This window comes from Dryas octopetala, chromosome 8, assembly GCF_963921425.1.
Source record: "Dryas octopetala chromosome 8, drDryOcto1.1, whole genome shotgun sequence".
Classification (NCBI taxonomy): Eukaryota; Viridiplantae; Streptophyta; class Magnoliopsida; order Rosales; family Rosaceae; genus Dryas; species Dryas octopetala.
In genome coordinates, this window is record NC_141373.1 from 3,731,044 (window position 1) to 3,755,935 (window position 24,892).

Below are 24,892 nucleotides of genomic sequence, written 5' to 3' on the forward strand. Positions count from 1 at the left end.
AAATTGAACCCGATCGAAAAACAATAATTCCATTAAAGTGGTATTTCAATTCTCATATAAAACAAGAACACATAGAATAAAGCAATTTATAACTTGAATTTGTTGATGTATATATATATATATTTACTGGTTCCATACACGAGTGAACCATTTTTTCCTTTTTTCCAAAACCACGTGTGTGAAACATTGTTTCCTGTATCTTTCTTTTTCCTATACTACATGATGAAGCTTTGCAGAAAACCATCCGAGTTACTGTCAAGTATAATTAAAATGGAAATGAACATCAAATCCAAACCTTATAATTTACAATAGCCAACCATGATTACCAACAAATAAAAAAAACACACAATATTACCAAATGCCTTGTTCTATAGCATATAACCATCCGTATCACATGCCAAACATGACCCTTTAGACAACCATCTAATAAGTACATGAAGTTTACATTCCCAGTATATTTTGTCTACCTAAGGCTCCACAATGATCTTCCCAGTAGCATGGCCATTGATACTCTTAGCCCACGCATCTTCAGCCTTGCTCAGTGGATGCTTTGAATCAATCACTGTCTTCAGCTTTCCTTCCTTCACAAACTTAACAAGATAATCCAGGTTCTCAGCCTTGGCACTCATGAGCAGTGGCACCAGCTGCTTCTTGGAGAAGGTGAGTTTCTTTAGAGCGAAAGTAACCAAGGCACTTGGACCAGGAGTAATGTCTATAACCTTCCCATTTGCACTCAAATTAGGCTCAAAAGTCGACCAAGGAATGCCTGTTGCACAGTGGATCACAGCATCATATTTCCGACCAGATGGGCTATTCAGAGCTGCCCCTTCAGGGGTCTTGTAGTCAAGAACCTCATCTGCCCCTAAACTCTTCACAAGTTCAATGTTACGTGCTCCACAAGTGGCTGTAACATGAGTGTTTCCAAGCTTTGCTAGTTGGACTGCATACTGACCCACACCACCTGAGGCAGCAGTAATCAATATGTTCTTCTGCTGGCCACTTCCGTCAAGCTTGACCCCTGCAGCTTGGGTGAGGGCCTGGTGAGCTGTGAGACCAGCAACAGGTAAGCCTGCACCTTCAGCTGCCGAAACTTCAGGAGGCCTAGCAACTGTCAGTGTCTCACTAGCTGCAGCAAACTCAGCCAGTCCACCTCCATTCTATCAAATATGTAATACGACAACAGCCATAAGATGAGGCATAGATAAAACACATGAATTTTAAATGTGAAATTACTTTTCATAAACAAGTAATTCTTCGAGAAAGGGAGAGCTTAACCAATTCAATAAAATGAGCACTTACAGCATGGGTGAGAAATGCCACGACTTTGTCCCCCGCTTTGAACTTTTGGACTCCTTGTCCAACCTCTACAACCTCTCCAGCCACATCAGTAGCTGTTATCGACAATGTCATCAGTCAAAGTTAACAAACCAACCTACCAGCCTAAGACTCAAAGACACCAAATGTATAAATCACAAAACAACTCATTTTCAACAGAAAAATGCTATTTTAAAAGTCAATGCAAAATTTATTTCACAATCTACCTCACAACTCTCCAAATACTTCCGTTATATCAAATGCAAATGACAGATCATATCTAAAACATCATATCAATCTGCAACCACTATGCTCCAAAATATGTTATATCAAATGCAAATGAGAGATCATATCTAAAACATCATATCAATCTGCAACCACTATGCTCCAAAATATCCGCTTCTTCAAAAAGGACAATCTTTATGTTTCCAATGATGTAGTAATTAATCAGAATCAGGAAACTCTATCTATCAGTACCTTGCATGACATGTTACAGCTTATGACACCAATTGAATGTTATCAAGGTACACAAAAGTGAGAAAACTTCACATCACCAAACACTACCAACAGTGATAAAGATTTTTGTAAAAACAAGCACTGCAAAGTGGGTGTGAACAACAGATCTGAAAAGAAAGGGGTAAAAAAGCTCAAGTCTTGAATTCTTATCATTGTAAAACCATAGTTCCTATTAACATCAACTTGTAATTGTAAGACTCCAAAAACAAGTGCATGTAACTTTGTTATTGCTCAAATAGTCACCAACAGAGCTTTTAAAATTTGTTCATTTTTCTAGTTACTATTGAGTGGGGTTTAAGCAGATGCTGGTTTGCTACCATGTTTACGGACAATCGAAAACTTATTCCCTTAAACTCAGTAACTCACAAGCACAAACCACCGGGAAAGTTCAACATGGCAAATAAGAAAAGAGAATTTGGTGTTGGGGCATAATTCCTATTTACAATGCCAAGGACTGAAACATCTGAAATACTTACCATAGATAAAAGACAGTACCTGCCCCAAAAGAAACTATAACTAAAAACTGCAGGGAAAACAGAATTACCGGGAATATAAGGGAATTTGCGTGGCAAAAGAGGCCGCAGCACGCCTTTCTGAATTTTCCAATCAACTGGGTTTAGAGTAGCTGCTTCCAATTTCAGCAAAATTTCACCTTTCTTGGGACTTGGGGCTGGAACTTCAACATGCTGCAACAAAGATAAAACATATATAACAATCTAATAAGGTGGCGTGGCTCCAGATGTATTAGTGTCCAAGGGCTTTATGATCCCTTCTTTAAAAGCAAGCAGCACAAGCCAAGTACATATTCACATCATCAGAAACTCTTTTCAAAATCTCTTCAACTCAACCTTGAATCATTTTCTCACTGGTTTTTCATTTTCTCTCTCTCTCTCTCTCTCTCTCTCTCTCTCTCTCTCTCTCTCTCTCTCTCTCTCTCTCTCTCTTTTCCCTTTAGGATTTCAGTGTCAAACATATTATTGATTGATGCACACAATTTTAAGCCTTAACAGGCTGAACTTTCCCATCTGTGGAAGTTACTTGTTCATTCTCTCTTTTCCCTTTCAATTTGATAGTCTTTTTTTGAAATCATTGAATATTAAGGACTTCGTAAAATATCAGAAGCAAAATCAAACCAGGAAGTGAGATGATAGAAATCCACATAATAGCATTGGTAGAAAGCTAAGAAGAAATGTAGCAGATACATAAAGAACCTTCAAGCCAGCGGCTCCTCCACCATAGCTGTCGTACTGAACCGCATGCATAAGCTTTGCCGCCATGGCTGCCATTCGCAGAGTCGGCAGATACAGAGAGAGAGAGAGAGAGAGAAGCAGAGTTCTAGATTTGTGGAATGGGTTTCTATTTTTATGGTAAGAGGGCCCTTCTAATAAGGGATTCCTCATTTAGTGTTAAATGAGGGATTACCTTGTGGGGCCCACACGGGTCGTTTTGTATTAATCTGAACCGTCCATTTTTTATATCTTCATTGATAGATCATCCCTGCAAAAAATCAGCCAAATCGGAAATCGTTTACCCGTTCAATTAAGCGGTCAAAATTATGTGTTTATAGAGGAATTTGTTATTCATTTATTTATTTTAAACTTTGACCGCTAAACCGAATGGGTAAACGATTTCCGATTTGGCTGATTTTTTGTAGGGATGATCTATTAATAGAGATGTAAAAAATGGACGGTTCGGATTAATACAAAACGACCCGTGTGGGCCCCACAAGGTGATCCCTCATTTAACACTAAATGAGGAATCCCTTATTAGAAGGGCACTCTTTATGGTAAAGAGTAAAGAGACGTGGAACTGTGGAAGTAGCACCGTAAAAGTTAATAAAATGACGCAAATAACCCGTGATTACAATATAACAGTGGACCGATTGGTATCGCAATCGCTTGTGAGCTGGGAATTTTTTGTTTTGGCCACTGTGAGCTAGGATTTTAAAAGTGGGGGAGTATGGGTAATTTTGGATATGATGGTAAAACCGTAATTATAGTGTTACTAACTACCTATGTTTTAAGATATAGTATTATTATTTATATACATATTATGTGAATTAGTAATAGAATTAATTATCTCCTACTACATACTACATGACAATTTTTATATTTACCTTCAACTATACATATTGTTTAAACTTAACAATAAGGTACTTTTCATATTTTGGGGGCCAGCTGTCTTTTACTAACCCACATTAAATAACCATTTTTCCATTCTTTTATTTTTTTTATAGAGTATTTAATATATAAAAAATTAGGATTAAATACCAAATATCAATAGTTTTTCAATAAAGCAGCAAGACACTAATTTTTTTAGTTTAGGTACTAACTTAGAGTAAGACATTTTGGATTAGGTCACAAATCAGTTTGTTATACAGTTGTGACTGTCGAACAGTTACAGTTGTAATTGTCGAATAGTCACAGTTGTGACTGTTTAAAATTTATAAAAAATCAAAATTTTTAAGGGTTTCATACTTTTGATTTAGGTTTGGCCGTTTGGGGATGAAGTCATATAACCCAAAGACTAAACATTAAAGTTTAAGCCTTGCAAATATTGAAAAAATAACAAATTAATAAAAAAGTTATGACTGTTAGACAGTCACAGCTCGATATAACCATGTTTTTTAAAGTTGGTACTTAAACTAAAATTTAGTACCTAAAGTGAAATGACATAAATGTTTTGGTAGTTAAAATGAAAAAACATTAGAATTTGGTACCTAAAGTCAATGGACCTTTTAATATTTTTCTTTTTATTTTCCAGTATAGTTTGTTGTTTGGCTCTGTTTTTAGAGTCTCTATGTTTCCAAATCTCACAAACTCCAGATCTTTCTTTCTCTCTCTCTCTCTCTCTCTCTCTCTCTCTCTCTCTCTCTCTCTCTCTCTCTCCAAAAATCGTGTGAGTTCATGAAAGACGACCTTCAGATCTCTCTTTATCTATTTGCTCTTCATAAATCGTGTGAGTTTTCAATTGTTCCAGGATTGAAAAACCCCCATTCGAAGTTCTCGGCCACCACGAGCAGCGCTGCTGTCAACGGCCTTGAAAATCTCAGCGTCAACCAAAAAGCAATGGATATGCTCCAAGCTTGATCGAAGCCTTCTAGATCTACTCTGACCACTCCGGCTTCTCCTCGATTGGGCATGATCACAGCTCGTGGTATGTAGACTCCTACTTTGATTTATTATCAATAGAAAGTTCTTGATTTTTTTTTAAGCTCAGTTTCTGAAACTGCAATTTCTGGAACATTCCTAGTGAACTGAAACTGCAGTTTATTGAAGTTGCAGACTTGCAGTTGCAATTACTAACTGCAAGTGAAACTGCAGTTTCTGAAACTGCAGTTTTTTTGAGTTGCAAGCTTGTAGTTGCAGTTACTAACTGTACGTGAAACTACAGTTTATTGGAGCTGCAGGCTTGCAGTTGCAGTTGCAGTTACTAACTGCAAGTGAAACTGCAGTTTCTGAAACTGCAAAGGGAACTGAAACTGCAGTCCTGCAGTTTATTTGGAGTTGCAGACTTGCAGTTGCAGAACGATGCTTGTGAGTGAAGATGAACAATTGTCAATTTGGTAAAGTTGAAGAAAGAGATCGATTTGGCAAAGAAAAGATGAAGATCAGTTTTGGGCTGTTTGTGTAGTTGATTTGGTTGTGATGCGTTTCTTTTGGAAGGTATACGCATGTTATATTTTGGGCTGGTAGATAGTGTTCGCAAGTTAATAAAAATAGATTGAGTGGTTTTGGTTAACATTTTGCTTTGTTAGTACTTTATAATTAATGGACTCCTAGTAATAATACCTGACAATGTCATGATTGAGAATAATCATAATCGGCCTATCTATTTATGTGTCTTTCTCTTATCACGTGACTTGTCATGATAGCAGGTTCTCTACCCAGCTTGGTACCCGTTTTGATACTAGACTTTTAATCAAAGCCATTGGGAGAGTAGTAGAGAGAGAAAGAAAGGGTACAAGAAAGGCTTTCAATGAAACAATTACCAAGCTGAGTAAAGAATCTGCTCTCACTTGTTACATATTAAAATATGGACGCATTGGACGTATACCACCATGAAAATTTTTATCTTTTACATCTCATAAAAGTTTTCTCTCCCACCGTCATACTTGAAAATTACAAGTAGTAGTATCAATAACATATTAACACTACACTTTTAAAAAGAAAAAAAGGCATTTCTTACTAAAATCAAATAAATTTTCACTTTTTTGTTTTTTAAAGAAAATGTCATCCACACTCCTTTTTTTCCCCAAAACCATAGAGAATGTATAAACCATTATTTTATGGCGTTCCTCTTGTTGCCATAATGCAATACACATCATATAACTAACACAAAAAAGGAGATTAAAACCACACATTATTGAACACCTTGTTCTATTGCAAATGAAGTTTACAACAGTAAAATAGAGGAAATTACAGATTTAGTCCAGTTATTTTATACCTAGTTTAATTTTGGTCTACAATCTTTTTTAAATTATGTTTTGGTCCACTAATTGTTCCACTTGTTCAATAAATGTCCAGATTTGTTTTCTCAAATTTGGCATGTCTTTTACCCTATCAAATCTCACCCAAATTCAGTAAACATATACTTATTTTAAAGCTATGCATTTCTTCTTTACAACTATATAAAGATCATTCAAATTGGAGTTCTAAAACTCAAGATAATTGACCCCAAAGTAAAGTACCGAAACTGCCAATTTTTCAAATTTCACTCAATCTCAATTCTCTTAGATTATAATATTCCAAATTTGTTTTTATGACTAAGAAATGATGAAATATAACTTATACTTCAATTATAATTGAAGAAAAACACAACCTAAAGGATTTAAAGTTACAAATCTGGACCTTTATTGAATAAATGAAACAATTAGTGAACTAAAACAGAACTTAAAAAAGATCATGGACCAAAATTGAACTAGATATAAAATAAGTGGACCAAATCTGTAATTTCCTCCCGCAAAATAAGTACAGAAAATTTACAATCCTCCAATAAGTACATGAAGCTTACAATCCCAATATATTTTGGCTAAGGCTCCACAATGATCTTCCCAGTAGCATGGCCATCTATACTCTTACCCCAAGCATCTTCAGCCTTGCTCAGAGGATGTTTTGAGTCAATTACTGTCTTCAGCTTTCCTTCCTTCACCAACTTAACAAGATAATCCAGGTTATCAACCTTGGGATGCATAAGCAGTGGCACCAGGTGCTTCTTGGAGAAGGTGAGTGTCTTCAGAACAAAGGTAGTGAAGGAACTTGGAGCGGGAGTAACATCTATAACCTTCCCCTTTGCACTTAAATTAGGCTCCAAAGTGGACCAAGGAATGCCATTTGCGCTTTGGATCACGAAATCATATTTCCGACCAGAGGGGCTCTTCAGAGCTGCCCCATCAGGAAATAAAGAGATATGAAAATTTCACACACTAAATAAAGAGAGCGTTACCGCTAAATTAAATGTTAAATGGTCATTAACTACATTTTATTATATTTCGAATTCAAGTTACCATCCATGTCATTGTGTATGTATTAGAGGAAAAACTTGAAATTAATCCAAATTTAAATTAAAGACTTTTAATTTTCTTTAAAAAAATTTAGAAATTTAACCTTTGAATAATGCTCATACACTTCTTAAGAGGAGCTCGAATATTACATGATGGTTAAAATTCTAAATTTTTTTAAAAATGATTAAAAGTCTTTAATGAAAACAAAACTAGATTAGTTTACCAATTTTCTCCTATTAGAGATCCTTTGATATAGAGATATAGATAGGTCCTTTATTTAGTGGGACAAAGAATTACTCAATTTATTAGTGCTCTTAAGGATGTTGACGAGAAAAATACCCATAATAAATTAATTTTTGCAATCACTAGCACACATCATGGCGTAGATGTGAACAACATAAATTGAGAAATGCTTAATGTCCTAACTAGTTTATACCAACTTTTATTTCTTAATTTACGCGGCATTAGTTCATATGACATGGTGAGTCTTCTTCCACATCATGGCATAGTTTTAAAAAAACATTGGTGCAAATTAATACTTCTTCCACATGAATCATGTTGTAACATGGTGAGTCTCTCATGCATGTGTGGGGGTCAAACGCAATGGCATCTAATTCATCTGAAAGAAAGAAACGCAATATGCATCCAACACATAAAAATTCCTACATATAAGACCACCCTAAAATTTATATAGTATTGTTTGTCAATTGCTGGTAAAGTTGGTTCGGGTGAGAGAAGTCAGTCAACCATGACGAATCATAATTGTTGTATTTTGAGAAAGTCTTTTAATAATGATACCTCTTAATTTAAAATTGAACTATTTTCCAGTACAATAAGTCTATGAAAATTGTATTCTGAGGCACATATGAAACCAGAACACACGTAGAATAAAGCAATATTCAACTGCCATTTCAATTGACCAAACAAAAAATTCCATTTCTCAGGCTTTGTCTGTAACATCTTCAAGTGATCATATGATCTCCTGAATTTGTTCATCTATATCTGTAGGGCTTGGCTTGGTCAAGCAAAGATGCACATGCACATGCACATGCACCCAAACAATGCAACCAAAACCCCTAGCTGCAAACTAGTACAAGTCTCTTACAAGCTAGGCTTGTTTGTACTAGATTGTATTGTACTGCATGTACTTTGCAAAAGACACATTTCTAAATTATAGAACGCTTAAGTTGTGTTAAAAAACTCTAAAAACTTGGTAAAATACAGTGTGGCCCAATACAGCAGAAAGAGAGTAAATCACTGACTATACTTTTGTTACCATCCTAAAGCATACTTGTAATTGTTCTACAAAAACATGACACATACCCAAAATCAAGCATTCTCTGTAACATATCCAAAAGCATCCTTATAATTGTTCCACAAATCCATCACCATGGTAGCAACCATCTCAGAGAACCCCTCAAAAACCTCTGGGAAATCTGTGAGCAGCCCATCAAAAGAAGTCTTTGTCTTCTCAATGAGACCCCCAATTGCTAAGGTTGTAACTGAAGCAGACCCTGTCACACCACCTTTTAGAAAATCAAAGAAAGCAGAGATCAGAACAATTACTGCTTCCATTACAAGGTCCATGAAATACTCTGAACATGACTTGATGACCTCTGCAACTTGTTGCAATGCTCCATGGAAGGCTTGACATGGTACACTGAATCCATGGATCAGTAGCACCAGAAGGTGGGCTGTGGCTGAGAAGATCAAGCGTGACACCATGTTCGATATGAAAGTCATTGTGAAGAAGATGACTTTGAGAAGGAACACAACCATTTTTGGTGGTTGGGTTTGAGTCTTTGAGAGGGAGAGAAGAGCAATATGTGTGACTGAACCTTGAACAGAGCCCTGTACGTAATGTTAAATTGATGTAGGGATTAGTTTATATAATAAAACCATTGAAGCCATTAATTTAATTTGTCTACCATGTAGTTTTATAAGGAGCAGTTGTTGTCTCATCATCTTCTAGGAAACTCATGAGTCTCCAACAATGAAGCTTTTTTAATGACTGATTATAACTAATTATAATAATAAACTGAGTCAATCCAATGGTTTTGGATTTATGTGACCTGATTGAGCCAAACACACATGTGGATTAATTATATTGGGTGACGTAAAGACACATGTTATCGAATTACTTTCATATATAACTAACACAAGAAAATGAAACATCAAACCAAAACCTTCAAATTACAATATGGAAACGTGATTAAAACCCAAACACTTTATTAACTCTTAATTAGTGCATGAAGTTTACAATGTCAAGGGATTTTGTCTACTCAATGCTCCACAATGATCTTCCCATTATTATGGCCATCAATTCTCTTAGCCCAAGCATCCTGAGCCTTGCTCAAAGGATAACATGAGTCAATCACTGTCATGAGCTTTCCTTCCTTCACCAACTTAACAAGACAATCCAGGTTCTCAGCCTTGGAATTTATGATCAGTGCCACCAGCTTCTGCTTGGAGAAGGTGATTTTCTTTATAACAAAAGTAAACAAGAAACTTGCACCTAAAGTAAGGCCTATAACCTTCCCTTTTGAACTCAAATTTGGCTTAAAAATTGACCAAGGAATGCTTGAACTTGAACAGTGGATCACGAAATCATATTTCCGACCAGACGGGCTCTTCAGGGCTGCTCCTTCAGGGGTCTTGTAGTCAAGAACCTCATCTGCCCCTAAGCTCTTGACAAGTTCGACGTTGCGAGCTCCACAAGTGGCTGTAACATGTGTGTTTCCGAGTTTGGCTAGTTCGACTGCATAGAGTGTAAGAACTGAAACATAAATTATGTAGCATACACAAATCAACAGATACAAGTATAACTCGACATTAATATGATTCTACTGATAAGCATATAACCGTAATATATAATTAACTACTAACCTGATGAAGACATACTTCTAGCAAATTAAATACCTCAAGTCAAGATGCTCAAGTCTTCTAGCCATCACAACAATGAATTAACCTCTCACACAATGGGGTAGAGCTTATTGATTCTAAGTGTTAGCTGTGTGATCAGGGACCTGTGCTTATATAGAGTACTCATAGATTCCTAGTTCCTCCCATCAAGGACTCCAGAATCCAATCCTAATAGGACTCTATATAGACTTTGTTGGATCATTGCCTTGTTTATAACATAAGGCTTTTAGGTAACTAAGTCTTCCTAGTCCAACTCAGATAAGTAATCTATTTAAGATGGACTTGCTGATTTATGTCTTATTAATAAACCTATTACTTGTATCTTAAGTATTAGTGTAATATTGACTCCGAGTAGAACAATGTAATAATCCGTTTAATTCTTACATTCTCCCACTTGGACAATCATTGTTCTTAATCATCACATTTACACAATACTGCAAGTAATCTGAATTTGCGTTGGTTTTATTATTTAACAAGACTTAGCTCAACTTTGTCAAGATATTATATTGAACACCAGATTATGAGAAGCAATTAAGTCATTAAACTGCTTAATCCACTCATAGTCATTGATGCCAATACCATATCTCATGAAAATTGGTTTACAAAGTAAAGTGTCTTACACAGTATTAAACTTGTAAACTCGGTCCTTCTTAATGATTTTGCCTTCTCCAAATGCAAGATCACAAAATCTTATTAGCAAGATCTCTATACACATGCACATACATTATGCCTTAATTACTGTCTGCATTATCTTAATGACAATGTCACAATCTATATAGGTACACATGTGAATACCACAATGTATGTATATATATACTTTAAAATTTAAACTGAAAAACCATATATATTAGAATTGAGCTGACAAACTGAAATCATGATAAGTCTAGTTCAATTTTAATATAATTGAAAAAATTCAAATAATCGAAATTGAATTTATGGCACTTATTGTCTGCCTTAACAACTGAAATGCAGAAAATCAATAGTACTGACAAAACTGAAGCTCCCACTATTTCTAAAGCTCCTACTAAACTGAAGCATCTAAAAGTGAAGCATCCACATATATGTGAGCATTAACCCTTAAGTTTACAAATATTTTAGCTCCCACTAATCAAAAGGGGTCTCATAAAAGCCACTCATAAAGTAGAAATTTAATGAACACAATTTCTATGTTCAAAGAGACTACATGCATGATTATGTTACACTTTCAGGCAAGAAACATAATATGCTACTAAATGTCCTTTATTGCATACTCAAAATAGTAAATAAAGTATTTTGAATTCACCTAAAATATGCAAAACTAAGAAACTGATCATGAATGTTTCTCCATGCAGCAAAAAATTACTTAAGTGAGTTACCGGGAAAAATCTTTAAATTTCTTATTTGAACAAAAATTTTAGAACACTATCACATATCAAAATTTGTGCATTAACCAAAAACCATACATTAAACCGTCTTAAAGTGTTACTATCCCTAGATTGATGCACTGAAAAATTGTATACTGAAAATGTCACAGCTGCACTCAAAACTGTTAGATCTTCCCTCCAGTGACTTAGAAATCACATAACATAATAGTCATGCAAAAAGAGATATGAAGTACCAAAAAGGATTCTACAGCATGATCATTTTATTTCTAAGACACTGATTTGAACATTATGAAAAAAATTCATGGCATTAAAAGGATTCACCAAAAGATTACTTTATCTGTACCATAATATGTGACTAGTAATAACATTAAACATACTTAAAAGAGACACAAATTAAAAACTAAACCAATAGCCATGAAAATCATATAGGGTAAGACTTGGCAGTAATCACATATGCATAACCACTGGACACAAAAAGTATTATGTGACAACCGAAAAATAAATATATATAACAAAACTTATACATATTATACACCACAATGAACCATAAAAAAATAATAGAAATTAAATAAATAAATTTTCCAAAACCAAAGTAGCCATAAACTCTTGTTTGCCAATTAACTAATATATATTTGATTTGCACTAAAGAATCTGATCCATTAAATTAATCTAATTTATTATGTGGTCAGAACCAAACCAATAACAGAAACAAATCATAATTGATACTTAAAACATAGAGCACGACAAATCAACCAAGCCATATAATAAAACTTTAATGAATTTGTCATACAGTTAAAAGTATTAATCCAAAACCGAATTGGAACCAAAATCTAAAATCCTTACCTGTATAGAATCTATTAAAACTTGATGTTATTCATGAATCAAATAATCCACTTATAAAAAGATTCATATAAATTTAACAATTAATGATTTAAACAAAAAACTCATTAGTCATATAAATTTAATTAACATAAATAGACAAGAACAAACTTGACTGAATATTGTTCTTGAAACTGTAAGTTCATGCGTTGTTATATCACTCCTTTGGGCAAGAAATATAACAAGCTCAAACAAAATTTGTACAAAAGTGCACATAAATTATATTGCCAGCTAAAAGAATACAAATAAGTGAGAATAGCTAGGTTCAATGAACAAAGCTGTTTGAATTTTAATTGCAGATATCAATGCAACACTGAAAATTAAAAAATACGAGTAAACTTGTTTCCATATGGCTACCATTATAATCAAAATGAAAACAAGATCAATCTCTTTAGCCAAAAAAAAAAAACCCAATCAACTCAATTTGTAGCAAAGTTAAATATCAAAAAACCCAGATTGAAAAAATCATTTATTAGGATTGGTTTTCAAAATCGGATTTGAGATCCTATTCTGAAAAAATCTGAATCCCTTTTGCTCAATATCCCTCAATATCCTCTCTTAAGGCTAATTGAGGCCTAACACAATTTCAACGTCTTGCTTCCACTTCTTGAAATTGTGACCATTAAGAGGTTCAATGTTGGATTATAAAAACTCATGGATGCTGCAGTTAAAACCAAATAACACTTAAATTTGATTAAATATGCTTAAAAGAATATATTTTCATATCTGCATTGAAAATATATTCATATGTACCCCAATTTGCAGGTGTCCTTGACCACATGAAACATATTTGTTCTGTTCCTGTAGTTAAGACTATGTATCGTATTCCATTATAAGATCCCTTCTTCGAGATGGTCTTTCTGCAATTTGTTCAGCAGAATTTCCAACTATATAGGAAAACTGATCTTATAAGTAGGAAACAATATGTGAATTCTATATTTTAAGTATTCAGATGGCTTTAATTATCCCTTTAAAGAGAGCTAACAAAAAACCTAAAATCTCAGACTTTCAATCTAGATGATGTCAAGTACTGTTAGCTTGATCACAACACTCAATATGCAGAAGGATTTGTGATTTCTGACATAATGAGAACTGTGAACGAAAACCAAGCAAATGATCACGGATTTATCATCAATTCTGTAGTGGATTATATAGCCTTATTAATCCTTGCATGTTCTGAATGACCAGTTGGTACTATATAGGATTAATCAATAAGTAAACAACCTAATAAGGTTACGTATCAGATATATAATATATGCAGCAGAGTGAAAAATTTATTAACACATAACCTCATGAAAAATTTGTAGATATGCATGTATACATAATTTAATTAACATGGAAGAGAACGAATGGTCTAATTTGGGAGAAAAACCCTTATTTAGTAAAAACCAAAAACCAAAAACCAAAAACCAAAAACTGAATATTCTCTTTTGCAACATGAATTGAATTTGTTGTGTTCATGTAGAAAAGATGTATGCAATGAATCATGTCCCCAATCTGCAATGAGTGCCCTTGTTTTGAATATGCTTTCTGTGATTTGTTTAGTAGAAATTATATCCAAAAGAAGAAACTGGTCTCATAGTCAGGCTGTGACATGTTAATTCTGCACTTTAAGTGCTCAGATGACTTTTCCTCTCTTAAGAGAACCAACAACCACTTAAAGAATGCAGAATTATCATCTTAGGATCTGAGAACATGCTTTATTGATCATAACTCCCAAGATGCAGAAGGATTTGTGTTATCTAACACCTTGAAAACTATGATCATATTTACCAGATCATGTTCTCAATTTGAATTGTTAAACTTATTACAATTCTGCAGCGGATAGAATACATAACCTAGTTAATCCTTGCATATACTGAATTACCAGTGCTTAATTACTTAACTGATGAATACAAAATACCTTGACTGTATATATGCATAGAATTCAGCAATAAGATAATAAACAATATGGTTATGTATAAGGTAACAGAAAACACTTCTGTATAGAATTATTAACTAGTAAAGGAACAACCAATATATATAGTTATGTGTCTGTAAACAAGAAACTTAATTACTCCATAGGATCGTACCAAATAAAAATTCATGTATGTATTTGTGAACTGCACGTATAATTCTTGATGCTCAACAGACAATCTTTAGGTGCAGATCATAAAATACTTGCCCACTTGCTGTGAGCTTACCAGAAGCATTGATCCTTTTCTTTTATTATGTTCATAGCAAAACATGTAAACACTCTAATAAAACATGTATTGCAGGCAAAAACATATGCTAGATGACCCAGGTGCCATCTAGCCCAACAGAGTGCTCAAAACAATTCTGCAAAAACAAAAATTAAGAAAAATAGTACTGTCAAGCAAATCTTGCTTGTCTTAATCTTAACCTGCAATATTAGCTTTTAGGACATAATAGGTGTATCCAAATAATTTGATAGCAAAAAAAGAAAATTTAAATTTGCATACCAATACCTTTTGCATTATGCTCCTGCAATCTTATTATAATCACAAAGTATATATTTCTTTTCCTTTAGGTGCAATATAACTGCACTTGCCAACAAAGCTGATGAAAGGAAACTTATTAATCATTCAAATATATAACTTTAAATAAAATAGGACTTATTATCATGGAAACGAAAAGAAAAACGGAATATGAATCCATATAATCCATACAATGATTAACCATGGAGTCAAAACTAGAATTGTCAATTTATTGAGCAAGAATCGAATTACAATTGACGAAGCAAATCAAAACCCAGCAATTAATTCATGTAAAACAAACAGCCCAGAAATTTCGTGAAAAAACCCAAAAGGAATGAATTCTAAGAACTCACGAAATCAAAGTTTTCAAAACTGGTGAATCAATGCCAATAGAAATATTCAATCAGTCAATCCGCAGCAAACTCATTCAAAAATTCAACCCATTATTTTTCCATAAACGATGAAAATCATTGGAAAAACCAAAAAAATGTCAGGAAACCTAAAAAGTTCTCAAAAACTTCGATTAGAACAGATATCTACGAATTGAAACAGGGATTTTCATTATCATGCTTGAAAACATTTGGGTTCTTAACCCTTGCTGCGCGCGCGAGACAAGAAGAAGGAAGAACAGAGTTGCTGTTCTTATGCTTGTCCAAAACGCACTGCATGGTGCTCTCTTTTGGTCTTCAACGGGCCTGATGGTACTTTCCAATACAGTAAGCCGCACGAGCATAATTATATAATATAATTAATCAATTCAAACTTTATAATATATATATATATGAAATCAATATAATATATTCAATTATACTCTACAATGAAAATTCATAGAGGATGATTTATATTGATTTCAATGTACAATTAGTATATTAGTTACATGAACTTATCAGAAAAAAATAAATAAATAAATAACTTTTCCAATGCATGTAGTCGAAAACTGAAACAATTTTATCTTGATCTCTAGTTTGTGTATGAAGGCTCTGATACCACATGTAAGAACTGAAACATAAATTATGTAGCATACACAAATCAACATATACAAGTATAACTCGACATTAATATGATTCTACTGATAAGCATATAACCGTAATATATAATTAACTACTAACCTGATGAAGACATACTTCTAGCAAATTAAATACCTCAAGTCAAGATGCTCAAGTCTTCTAGCCATCACAACAATGAATTAACCTCTCACACAATGGGGTAGAGCTTATTGATTTTAAGTGTTAGCTGTGTGACCAGGGACCTGTGCTTATATAGAGTACTCATAGATTCCTAGTTCCTCCCATCAAGGACTCCAGAATCCAATCCTAATAGGACTCTATATAGACTTTGCTGGATCATTGCCTTGTTTATAACATAAGGCCTTTAGGTAACTAAGTCTTCCTAGTCCAACTCAGATAAGTAATCTATTTAAGATGGACTTGCTGATTTATGTCTTATTAATAAACCTATTACTTGTATCTTAAGTATTAGTGTAATATTGACTCCGAGTAGAACAATGTAATAGTCCGTTTAATTCTTACATAGAGACCAACAATGCCAGAGGCACCAGTAATAAGTATATTTTTCAGAGGGCCTGTTCCATCAAGCTTGATCCCGGCGTCTTTGGTGAGGGCCTGGTGAGCTGTGAGACCAGCAATAGGTAAGCTTGCACCTTCAGCTGCTGAAACTTCAGGTGGCCTAGCAACTACCAATTTCTCATTAGCTGCAGCAAACTCACCAAGTCCCCCTCCAAACACTTGAATTTTATATGTGAAACTTCTGAGTTCTGACCAAACACAAGTAATTATTCAAGAAAAGGAGGAATAAAATGGGCACTTACACCATAGCTGAGTAGTGCCACAACTTTGTCACCCACTCGGAACTTTTGGACTCCTTGTCCAACCTCTACAACCTCTCCAGCCACATCAGTAACTGTTCCCAATAATGTCATCAGCCAAAGTTAAAAAAACCAACCCACCAGCCTAAGACTCAAAGACATTGAATGCATAAATCACAAAACAACTTAATATATTTCCACATAGGAGAGACTAAATCAGCCTTCTCAACTTTATCTTTAGGAGAGACTAAATCCTTTTTGAAATAAATTTGTTTCAGAATTCAACTAAACCTCATAACTCTCCCAATAACAGGTTATATCAACTGATTGCTGTAACAATTATGCTCTCTTTTCAAAAAGTCACTTCTTCAAATAGGGGGAGTCCCTTTGGGACATAGAAAGTATGCTTTAGGTTTCCAATCTCTTGGGGAAAGTTTATCATTATAAGAAAGAGTATCTGGTTTTGTGTCATAGTTTCTATTTACAAATGCTAAATAGGCTAACATCTGGAGTCTTTCCCATGGATAAAAAGTAGTGTCTACCGAAAAAACAAAAACTGTAAGTGCAGACCACAGGAAAAACAGAGTTACCAGGTATGTGAGGCCATTTTCGTGGGAGAAAAGGCCGCGCCTTGCCCTTCTGAATTTTACAGTCACCTGGATTTAGACTAGCTGCTTCTAATTTCAGCAGAACCTCATTTTTCTTCGGAGTGGGGATTGGAACCTCAACATGCTGCAACAAACATAAAATACATATAGTAATTTATGAAGGTAGCTCCAGGCGTATAAACAAGGGACAAAAAAGGTCTAAAAGAAACCGGCGACAAAACAGCAAGCAGCCAACAGAGAGGATGACAAACAAAACCAGAAAAACCAAGGCTAACAATAGAACAAAGTTTCAAAGAAACAAGTACACATTCAATGCACAAACAAGTACAAGGTATCAAAGTCTCAAAGTCCTATGGCTTTATTGTTCTTCAAAGCAAGCGGCACGAACAAGTGTACATATTCACAGCAGCAAAAACACTTTTTCACAATTTCAACTCAACCTTGAAAAATTTTCTTGCTGGTTTTTCCCTTTGGAATTGTAGTGTCAAACATATTTTTCATTCACTCAATTTTGAAACCCTTAGAATAACTGCGTGTTATTGGTGTGCTTGCCTATACATTCCAAATTTCGACAAATAGATTAGAGCATGTCAGAAGCAAGAAGAAAAAAAAAACAAAATAGGAAAAGAAGTTGAGAGAATTCTAACCTTAAGAGAACCTTTAAACCAGAAGGTCCTCCACCATAGCTGTCATACTGAACCGCATGCATATAAGCTTCGCCTCAATGGCTGCCATACTCAGAGAAGGAGATCGTACTGTTAGATTTCTTGGATTTCTTGTGAGTTGTGGCTGCCGAAAGGATGAAAGAAACTTGCTTCAAGACACGTTAAACAACGCTTTTTTTAAAACAATATTTGCCCCCACTTCTTCTGTGTAGAGGGATTTGCAAATATGACTTATGGATACAATGAAGCCTAGTAAATACTATTGTTTGTTAATATCCTGCACAGCCAAAAACGAACCAAACACACTAATGGATATAACAATAATACTCAAGTTTCATAAAGAACTAAAGTTGCAAAAATTAGTTATTTGTATTTGAATTTGGTGAAAAGATGGAGAATAAGATAATAGTTGCTTTTCCAATAAAAATTCTGCAGAGAACTTCTCTTTTATAATGAATCCAACGTGCCCTTTCTAAAATGGTATAACAATCATTCATTTAAAATATTTATTCAAGAGGTATGATACCATTTGAATCATAACTTTTCATAAAAGGTTATGACTCTATGAATATGAAACATCTACAGAAAGTTTAGTAACCTTTTCCAAAAGACACACTGAATTAAAATTACAAATACTTAAAAATTATCTAACAGTGAACCACATATATTATAGCAATGCACCATCATGTCTGCATATATTATATTGTGGCGTGCTGAGTTTATCAATTGTGGGAAAACTTAGAAGTCAAAGATGAACAATAGTTGTATTTAAGCATTAATGTGTTTGATTAATGATTATCTCATAGTTGAAAATTGACCTTGATCGACAAAACAATTATTCTGTGGAAAGTGGTATTCTAAATTACATATAAAACAAGAACACATAGAATAAAGCAATTTATAGCCTGAACTTGTTGATCTATATATATATATATATATAAGACTTGGCTTGGTCAAGCAAAGATACACAAGCACTGAAAACAGTGCAACAAAAATCTAGCCACAAGCTACTGTGCCCTTGAAAAAGTAAAAATGGGACATGTTACATGTATACTAACTATATTTTCTTTTTTTCTTAATTAAAAAAAAGAGTGGTTTTTCCTATACCTTTCCAGTAATCAAGAACAGATTATTAGCTGACATGGTGAGTTTGGAAATTTCAAAATTGATACACATGTGTTCTTATACTTTGGACAGGAATGTTGATATATTTTATGATGCAAACATTTTTGACAAACAATTAGTGAGGTACAATTACACATAATCTCAAGCATTCTCAGTAACATATCCTAAAGCATCCTTAATTGTAATTGTTCCACAAATCCATCACCATGGTAGCAACCATCTCAGAGAACCCCTCAAAAACCTCAGGGAAATCTGTGAGCAACCCATCAAGAGAAGTCTTTTGTCTTCTCAATGAGACCCCAAATTGTTGAGGTTGTAACTGAAGCAGACCCTGTGACACCATGTTTCAGAAATGAGAGTAATTATTGCTTCCATTTCAAGGTCCATGAAATACTCTGAACATGACTTGATGACCTCTGCAATTTGTTGCAATGCTCCGTGGATGGCTTGACCCTGTACACTGAATCCATGGATCAGTAGCACCAGAAGGTGGGCTGTGGCTGAACCTTGTGAAGAAGATGAGTTTGAGAAGGAACAACAACCATTTTTTTATGGTTGGGTTTGAGTCTTTGAGAGGGAGAGAAGAACAACTTTGTTTGTTATATATGTGTGACTTGATAGAATTAGAGCATCCAACCCAAAATCAATTGGCAATGGGTGGAGAGGTCCAAGACTTATAAGCACATATGCTAAGCTTTAGTTTTCCGATGTGAGATTGTTCAACATTACTCTCAACATGACTGAACATTGAACGGAGCCCTATACGTAATGTTAAATTGATTTAGGGATTAGTTTATATAATAAAACCATTGAAACCCATTAATTTAATTTGTTTACTCTGTAGTTTTATAAGGAGCAGTTGTTGTCTCATGATCATGATCTCATCATCTTCTGGGAAGCACATGAGTCTCCACCAATGAAGCTTTTTAAATTGCTGAATATAAGTATATAACTAATAATAATAATAACAAATTGAGTCAATCAAATGGTTTCAAAAATTATGTATTGCTTCATTTTCTGAATGTTTCCACTTCTGAAGGTAGTTATTGTAATGCAAGCCCCGTGGCACTATTATTCTAAACACATCCCTTCACATTTGACCAAATTGAGCCAAATATAGGTGAATTATATTGACGTGAAGCACATATTGTTGAAAAATTGTCAGATATAACTAACACAAGAAAATGAAAAACAAACACAAACCTTTCTGACCAAAACAACACAAACCTTCTCATAAATATCAAATCATAATTAAAACCCAAGCACATAAATTGTTGATAATTTAACACCATATTCGGTTGCACATGAAGCTTAAAATTCCAAGTACATGAGGTGTACAATCCCAAGAGACTTAAGGCTTCACAATGATCTTCCCAGTAGCATGGCCATCGGTTCTCTTAGCCCAAGCATCCTGAACCTTGCACAAACTTAACAAGATAACTCAAGTTCTCAGCCTTGGCATTCATGATCAGTGGCACCAGCCTCTTCTTGGAGAAGCTGATTTTCTTTGGAACAAAACTAAACAAGGAACTTGGACCAGGAGTAAGGTCTATAACCTTCCCTTTAGCAGTCAAATTCCTCATGAAAATTGACCAAGCAATGCCTGAACTTGCACAGTGGATCACGAATCATATTTCAAACCAGACGAGCTCTGCAGGGCTGCCCCATCAGGGGTCTTGTAGTCAAGAACCTCATCTGCCCCTAAGCTCTTGACAAGTTCAATGTTACGTGCTCCACAAGTAGCTGTAACATGTGTGTTTCCAAATTTTGCTAGTTGGACTGCATAGAGACCAACGCCACCAGAAGCGTGAGAAGTCAAGGCATTTGTGCGCCTGAGAAGTCAACCATGATGAATAATAGTTGTATTTGAGCATTTGTGTTTGATTAATGATTATCTCATATTTTAAAATTGAACCCGACAATAATTCCATGAAAGTGGTATTTCAATTCTCATATAAAACAAGAACACATAGAATAAAGCAATTTATAACTTGAATTTGTTGATGTATATATATATATATATATGGCTTAGCTTGGTCAAGCAAAGATACACAAGAATCTAGCCACATACTACTATATTTTATGAGGCAAACATTTTTTACAGCCAATTAATGAGGAATAATTACACATAATCAAGCATTCTCTGTAACATAACCTAAAGAATCCATGTAATTGTTCCACAAATCCATCACAATGGTAGAAACCATATCAGATAACCCCTCGAAAACCTCCAGGAAATCCGTGAGCAACCCATCAAGCGAAGTCTTTGTCTTCTCCATGAGACCTCCAATTGCTGAGGTGGTAGCTGAAGCAGACCCTGTGATACCTTCTTTAAGAGAATCAAAGAAAGCAGAGATTAGAGCACATATTGCTTCCATTACAAGGCCCATGAAATACTCAGAACATGACTTGGTGGCCTCTGCCACTTGTTGCAATGCACCATGGACAGCTTGGCCGGGTACTCTGAGTGCATGGAGCAGTAGCACTAGAAGGTGAGCAGTAGCAGAGAAGATCAAGCGTGAAACCAAGTTCAATATGATGCTCACCGCGAAGAAGATGAGTTTGAGAAGGAACACAACCATTTTTGCTGACTGGTTTGGGAGGCAGAGGAGAAAAACCTTAGAAAGCAGGCTGTAGGAAATAACTTTTTTTATTATATACAGAGTTTTTTTTGGTAAATATTATATACAGAGTTGAGGTCACAAGGTTATAGCTTATACGTAATGCTAAATGTTTTAGTGATTAGTTTATGTAATAAAACCATTGAAATCCGGTGATTTAATTTGTATACGTATAGTTTTATAAGGATTAGTTGTTGAATGATCAATTCATCATCTTCTGGGAAATTCAAAGTCACCAAAAATGGAGTTTTTTTAATGGCTGATCAATCAAAATGGGTGTTTGGAACAAATAAATAAGCACATAAGAAACAGAAACGCCTCAATTACTGTCATATATAAATAACACAAGAAAAGGAAGAGTAAACCCGAACATTCTCATTACAGTATCGAATCATGATTAAAACAACAAAAATCCATACATGATTGAACACCTTATTCTATGGCACATATGAGAACGACCATTAGACAATAAGTACATGAGTTTTACACTCTCAAGATGGTTTGTTTACTTAATGCTCCACAATGATCTTCCCGGTAGCATGGCCATCAATACTCTTAGCCCAAGCATCGTCAGCCTTGCTCATAGGATGCTTTGAGTCAATCATTGTCTTCAGCTTTCCTTCCTTCACCAACTTAACAAGATAATCCAGGTTCTCAGCCTTAGGACTTATTATTAGTGGTACCATCTGCTTCTTGGAGAAGGTGAGTTTCCCTAGAGCAAAAGTAACAAAGGCACTTGGACCGGGAGTAATGTCTATAACCTTCCCTTCTGTACTCAAATTAGGCTCAAAAGTCGACCAGGGAATGGCTGTTGCACAGTGGATCACAGCATCATATTTCCGACCGGATGGGCTCTTAAGAGCTGCCCCATCAGGGGTCTTGTAGTCAAGAACCTCATCTGCCCCTAAGCTCTTGACAAATTCAATGTTACGAGCTCCACAAGTGGCTGTAACATGAGTGTTTCCAAGCTTTGCTAGTTGGACTGCATAGTGACCCACGCCACCAGAGGCAGCAGTGATCAGTATGTTCTTCTGCTGGCCAGTTCCGTCAAGCTTGATGTTTGCAAGTTGGGTGAGAGCCTGGTGAGCTGTGAGACCGGCAATAGGTAAGCCTGCACCATCAGCTGCCGAAACTTCAGGGGGCCTAGAAACAGTCATAATCTCACTAGATGCAGCAAACTCAGCCAATCCACCTCCATACTATCAAAGACAAAAGACATAAAGTGAGGCATAGAGGATACTAGTAACAAACACTTACAAGGTAGTTGAAGGAATAAAATGAGAACTTACAAAAAAGTTGAGCAATGCCACAACTTTGTCACCTGCTTTGAACTTTTTGACTCCTTCTCCAACCTCTACAACCTCTCCAGCCACATCGTTAACTGTCCCCGATAATTTCATAAACCAAAGTTAACAAACCAACCTACCAGCCTATGACTCAAAGAAGTAGAATGCATAAATCACAAAGACCCTTGATCCACAACACTCCCGATATTTCCATATATAGATCAATGAATCAAGTACAGACCACAGGCAAAACAGAATTACCTGGTATGTGAGGGAATTTGCGTGGCACAAGAGGCCGCAGCACGCCTTTCTGAACTTTCCAATCAGATGGATTTATACTAGCTGCTTCTAATTTCAGCAAAATCTCACCTTTTTTAGGACTGGGGATTGGAACCTCAACATGCTGCAACAAACATAAATATATATATATATAAGTTGTTTTATGAAGGTAGGTCTAGATGTTTAATTTGTGTCCATGGCTTTATTGCTTCTTAAGCAGAACATATGTATCATTGTGTACATATTCCCAGCACCAAAAAATATTCTCACAACTTCAACTCAACCATGAATCTAGTTGGTTGTTGCTCTCTCTCTCTCTCTCCCCTCCTCCCCCCCCCCCCCCCCCCCCCCCTCTTTCCCTTTGATTAAGCAATGAATAAAATGTAACATTGATAAAAAGCTAAAAAGAACAGAAGCAGATAAATAAAGAACCTTTAAACCAGAAGGTCCTCCACCATAGCTGTCGTACTGAACTGCGTGCATAAGCTTTTCCGCCATGGCTGCTGTACCCAGAGAACCTTTAGAACTTGTCAAAGTTGATTAGTTACTAATTCGTGCGAGTGTCAAGGTGTGTTAAACTGTTAACTAACGAAAGAAAGATGGAACCAGGTGCGGTGAATTTTCTTTCTTGCTGTAAAAAAAAAGCTTATATTCAATGACGGCTCTCTTTGATGCTAGCAGCTGCGCTTGACATTCAATGTTTATCCTGAGTAATCTCATTTTTCAATTAATAAGTTGACTAGTTGCTAATGTGAATAGTATATAGCTTTATTATGTTACTTATTTATGTTCTTTAAGGGTAGTTTAGTCTTTTATTTGGTTTAGGACTTTCAGAACCTTTTGTACATATTTTCTAGATGAATATATCAGTTTTGTCACTTTGTGTGTGTTGTTCTCTTCTTCAATATTCAATATGCAGAGATGAATTTACAGCTCATTCGTGCATGACACAGTTATCTTTGTATAAAGTAAATCATTAAAATAGATTAAATCAATTCAAAAGAATGATGTTTACATTGCGCACTTGATGATGCAATTATAACCTGAAGGGTTGAAGGTATTATACATGATTTGAACTGCTGACTGGAGTTTTCAAATTTGCAAGATGGTTTCAGACAAAGCAATGCTGTCTTGTTCTGCAATTAACTTAAGATCATCATATTTCGACATCAGCATTTGTTTGAATGGTTCAGACTTCAGAGACAGAATACCTATAAAACACATTCGTTGGAGCCCTCTCAATGTATGCAATAGTATATTTGCTGATTTGTCTAACTTTACAAACTTGAACAAAACTTATTAAACCTTTTTTTTTTTTGTGGCTGATTACAAATTTACAACTAAAATAATACATGCACCCAATTCCAAACACTTTTGTTGGCAGCACCTTTGCAAGCATACTGCGTGGACCATGCTTCCGTTTACTTTATCATTAGCCTATAAGCATACATGCAGTCATAGAGATTAGACTAGTCGATTAAATTTAATTAAGCAACTAAACAAGAAAA

General features: G+C 35.1%; 2 protein-coding genes and 1 pseudogene across 4 annotated transcripts; all 3 read right to left on the bottom strand.

Moving 5' to 3' along the window:
• Nucleotides 1-229: 229 nt before the first annotated feature.
• On the bottom strand, nt 230-3,170 carry LOC147276132 (chloroplast envelope quinone oxidoreductase homolog). Of its 3 annotated transcripts, none has more exons than XM_086253140.1 (4): nt 3,042-3,170; nt 2,375-2,516; nt 1,300-1,391; nt 230-1,157 (listed from the first exon to the last, which is right to left on the bottom strand). In XM_086253140.1, the coding sequence occupies exons 1-4, from the start codon at nt 3,114-3,116 to the stop codon at nt 468-470; spliced, it is 999 nt and encodes a 332-aa protein (XP_086109266.1). In that variant the 5' UTR covers nt 3,117-3,170; the 3' UTR covers nt 230-467. The 3 variants fall into 3 exon arrangements, with proteins under 3 accessions (XP_086109266.1, XP_086109265.1, XP_086109264.1); XM_086253139.1 differs by having other exon boundaries at nt 3,033-3,152; XM_086253138.1 differs by having other exon boundaries at nt 2,964-3,145.
• Nucleotides 3,171-6,861: 3,691 nt separating this feature from the next.
• LOC147276133 (chloroplast envelope quinone oxidoreductase homolog) lies at nt 6,862-18,143 on the bottom strand (annotated as a pseudogene).
• Nucleotides 18,144-22,171: 4,028 nt separating this feature from the next.
• LOC147276134 (chloroplast envelope quinone oxidoreductase homolog) lies at nt 22,172-24,435 on the bottom strand. Its single transcript, XM_086253240.1, has 5 exons — nt 24,428-24,435; nt 23,817-23,902; nt 23,367-23,508; nt 23,109-23,200; nt 22,172-23,018 (listed from the first exon to the last, which is right to left on the bottom strand). The coding sequence occupies exons 2-5, from the start codon at nt 23,880-23,882 to the stop codon at nt 22,329-22,331; spliced, it is 990 nt and encodes a 329-aa protein (XP_086109366.1). The 5' UTR covers nt 23,883-23,902; nt 24,428-24,435; the 3' UTR covers nt 22,172-22,328.
• Nucleotides 24,436-24,892: the final 457 nt, after the last annotated feature.

What these genes read in the sequence shown, in the direction of transcription:
- LOC147276132 (XM_086253138.1), bottom strand. Translation starts at nt 3,116, where the DNA reads ATGGCAGCCATGGCGGCAAAGCTTATGCATGCGGTTCAGTACGACAGC. An exon ending in TTCTATCATCTCACTTCCTG is followed by an intron (nt 2,517 to 2,963) that starts GTTTGATTTTGC and finishes TCTTTGTTGCAG; the next exon opens with CATGTTGAAGTTCCAGCCCC. An exon ending in CAAATTCCCTTATATTCCCG is followed by an intron (nt 1,392 to 2,374) that starts GTAATTCTGTTT and finishes TGTCGATAACAG; the next exon opens with CTACTGATGTGGCTGGAGAG.
- LOC147276134 (XM_086253240.1), bottom strand. Translation starts at nt 23,882, where the DNA reads ATGGCGGAAAAGCTTATGCACGCAGTTCAGTACGACAGCTATGGTGGA. An exon ending in GAGGACCTTCTGGTTTAAAG is followed by an intron (nt 23,509 to 23,816) that starts GTTCTTTATTTA and finishes TGTTTGTTGCAG; the next exon opens with CATGTTGAGGTTCCAATCCC. An exon ending in TGGCATTGCTCAACTTTTTT is followed by an intron (nt 23,019 to 23,108) that starts GTAAGTTCTCAT and finishes TGTCTTTGATAG; the next exon opens with TATGGAGGTGGATTGGCTGA.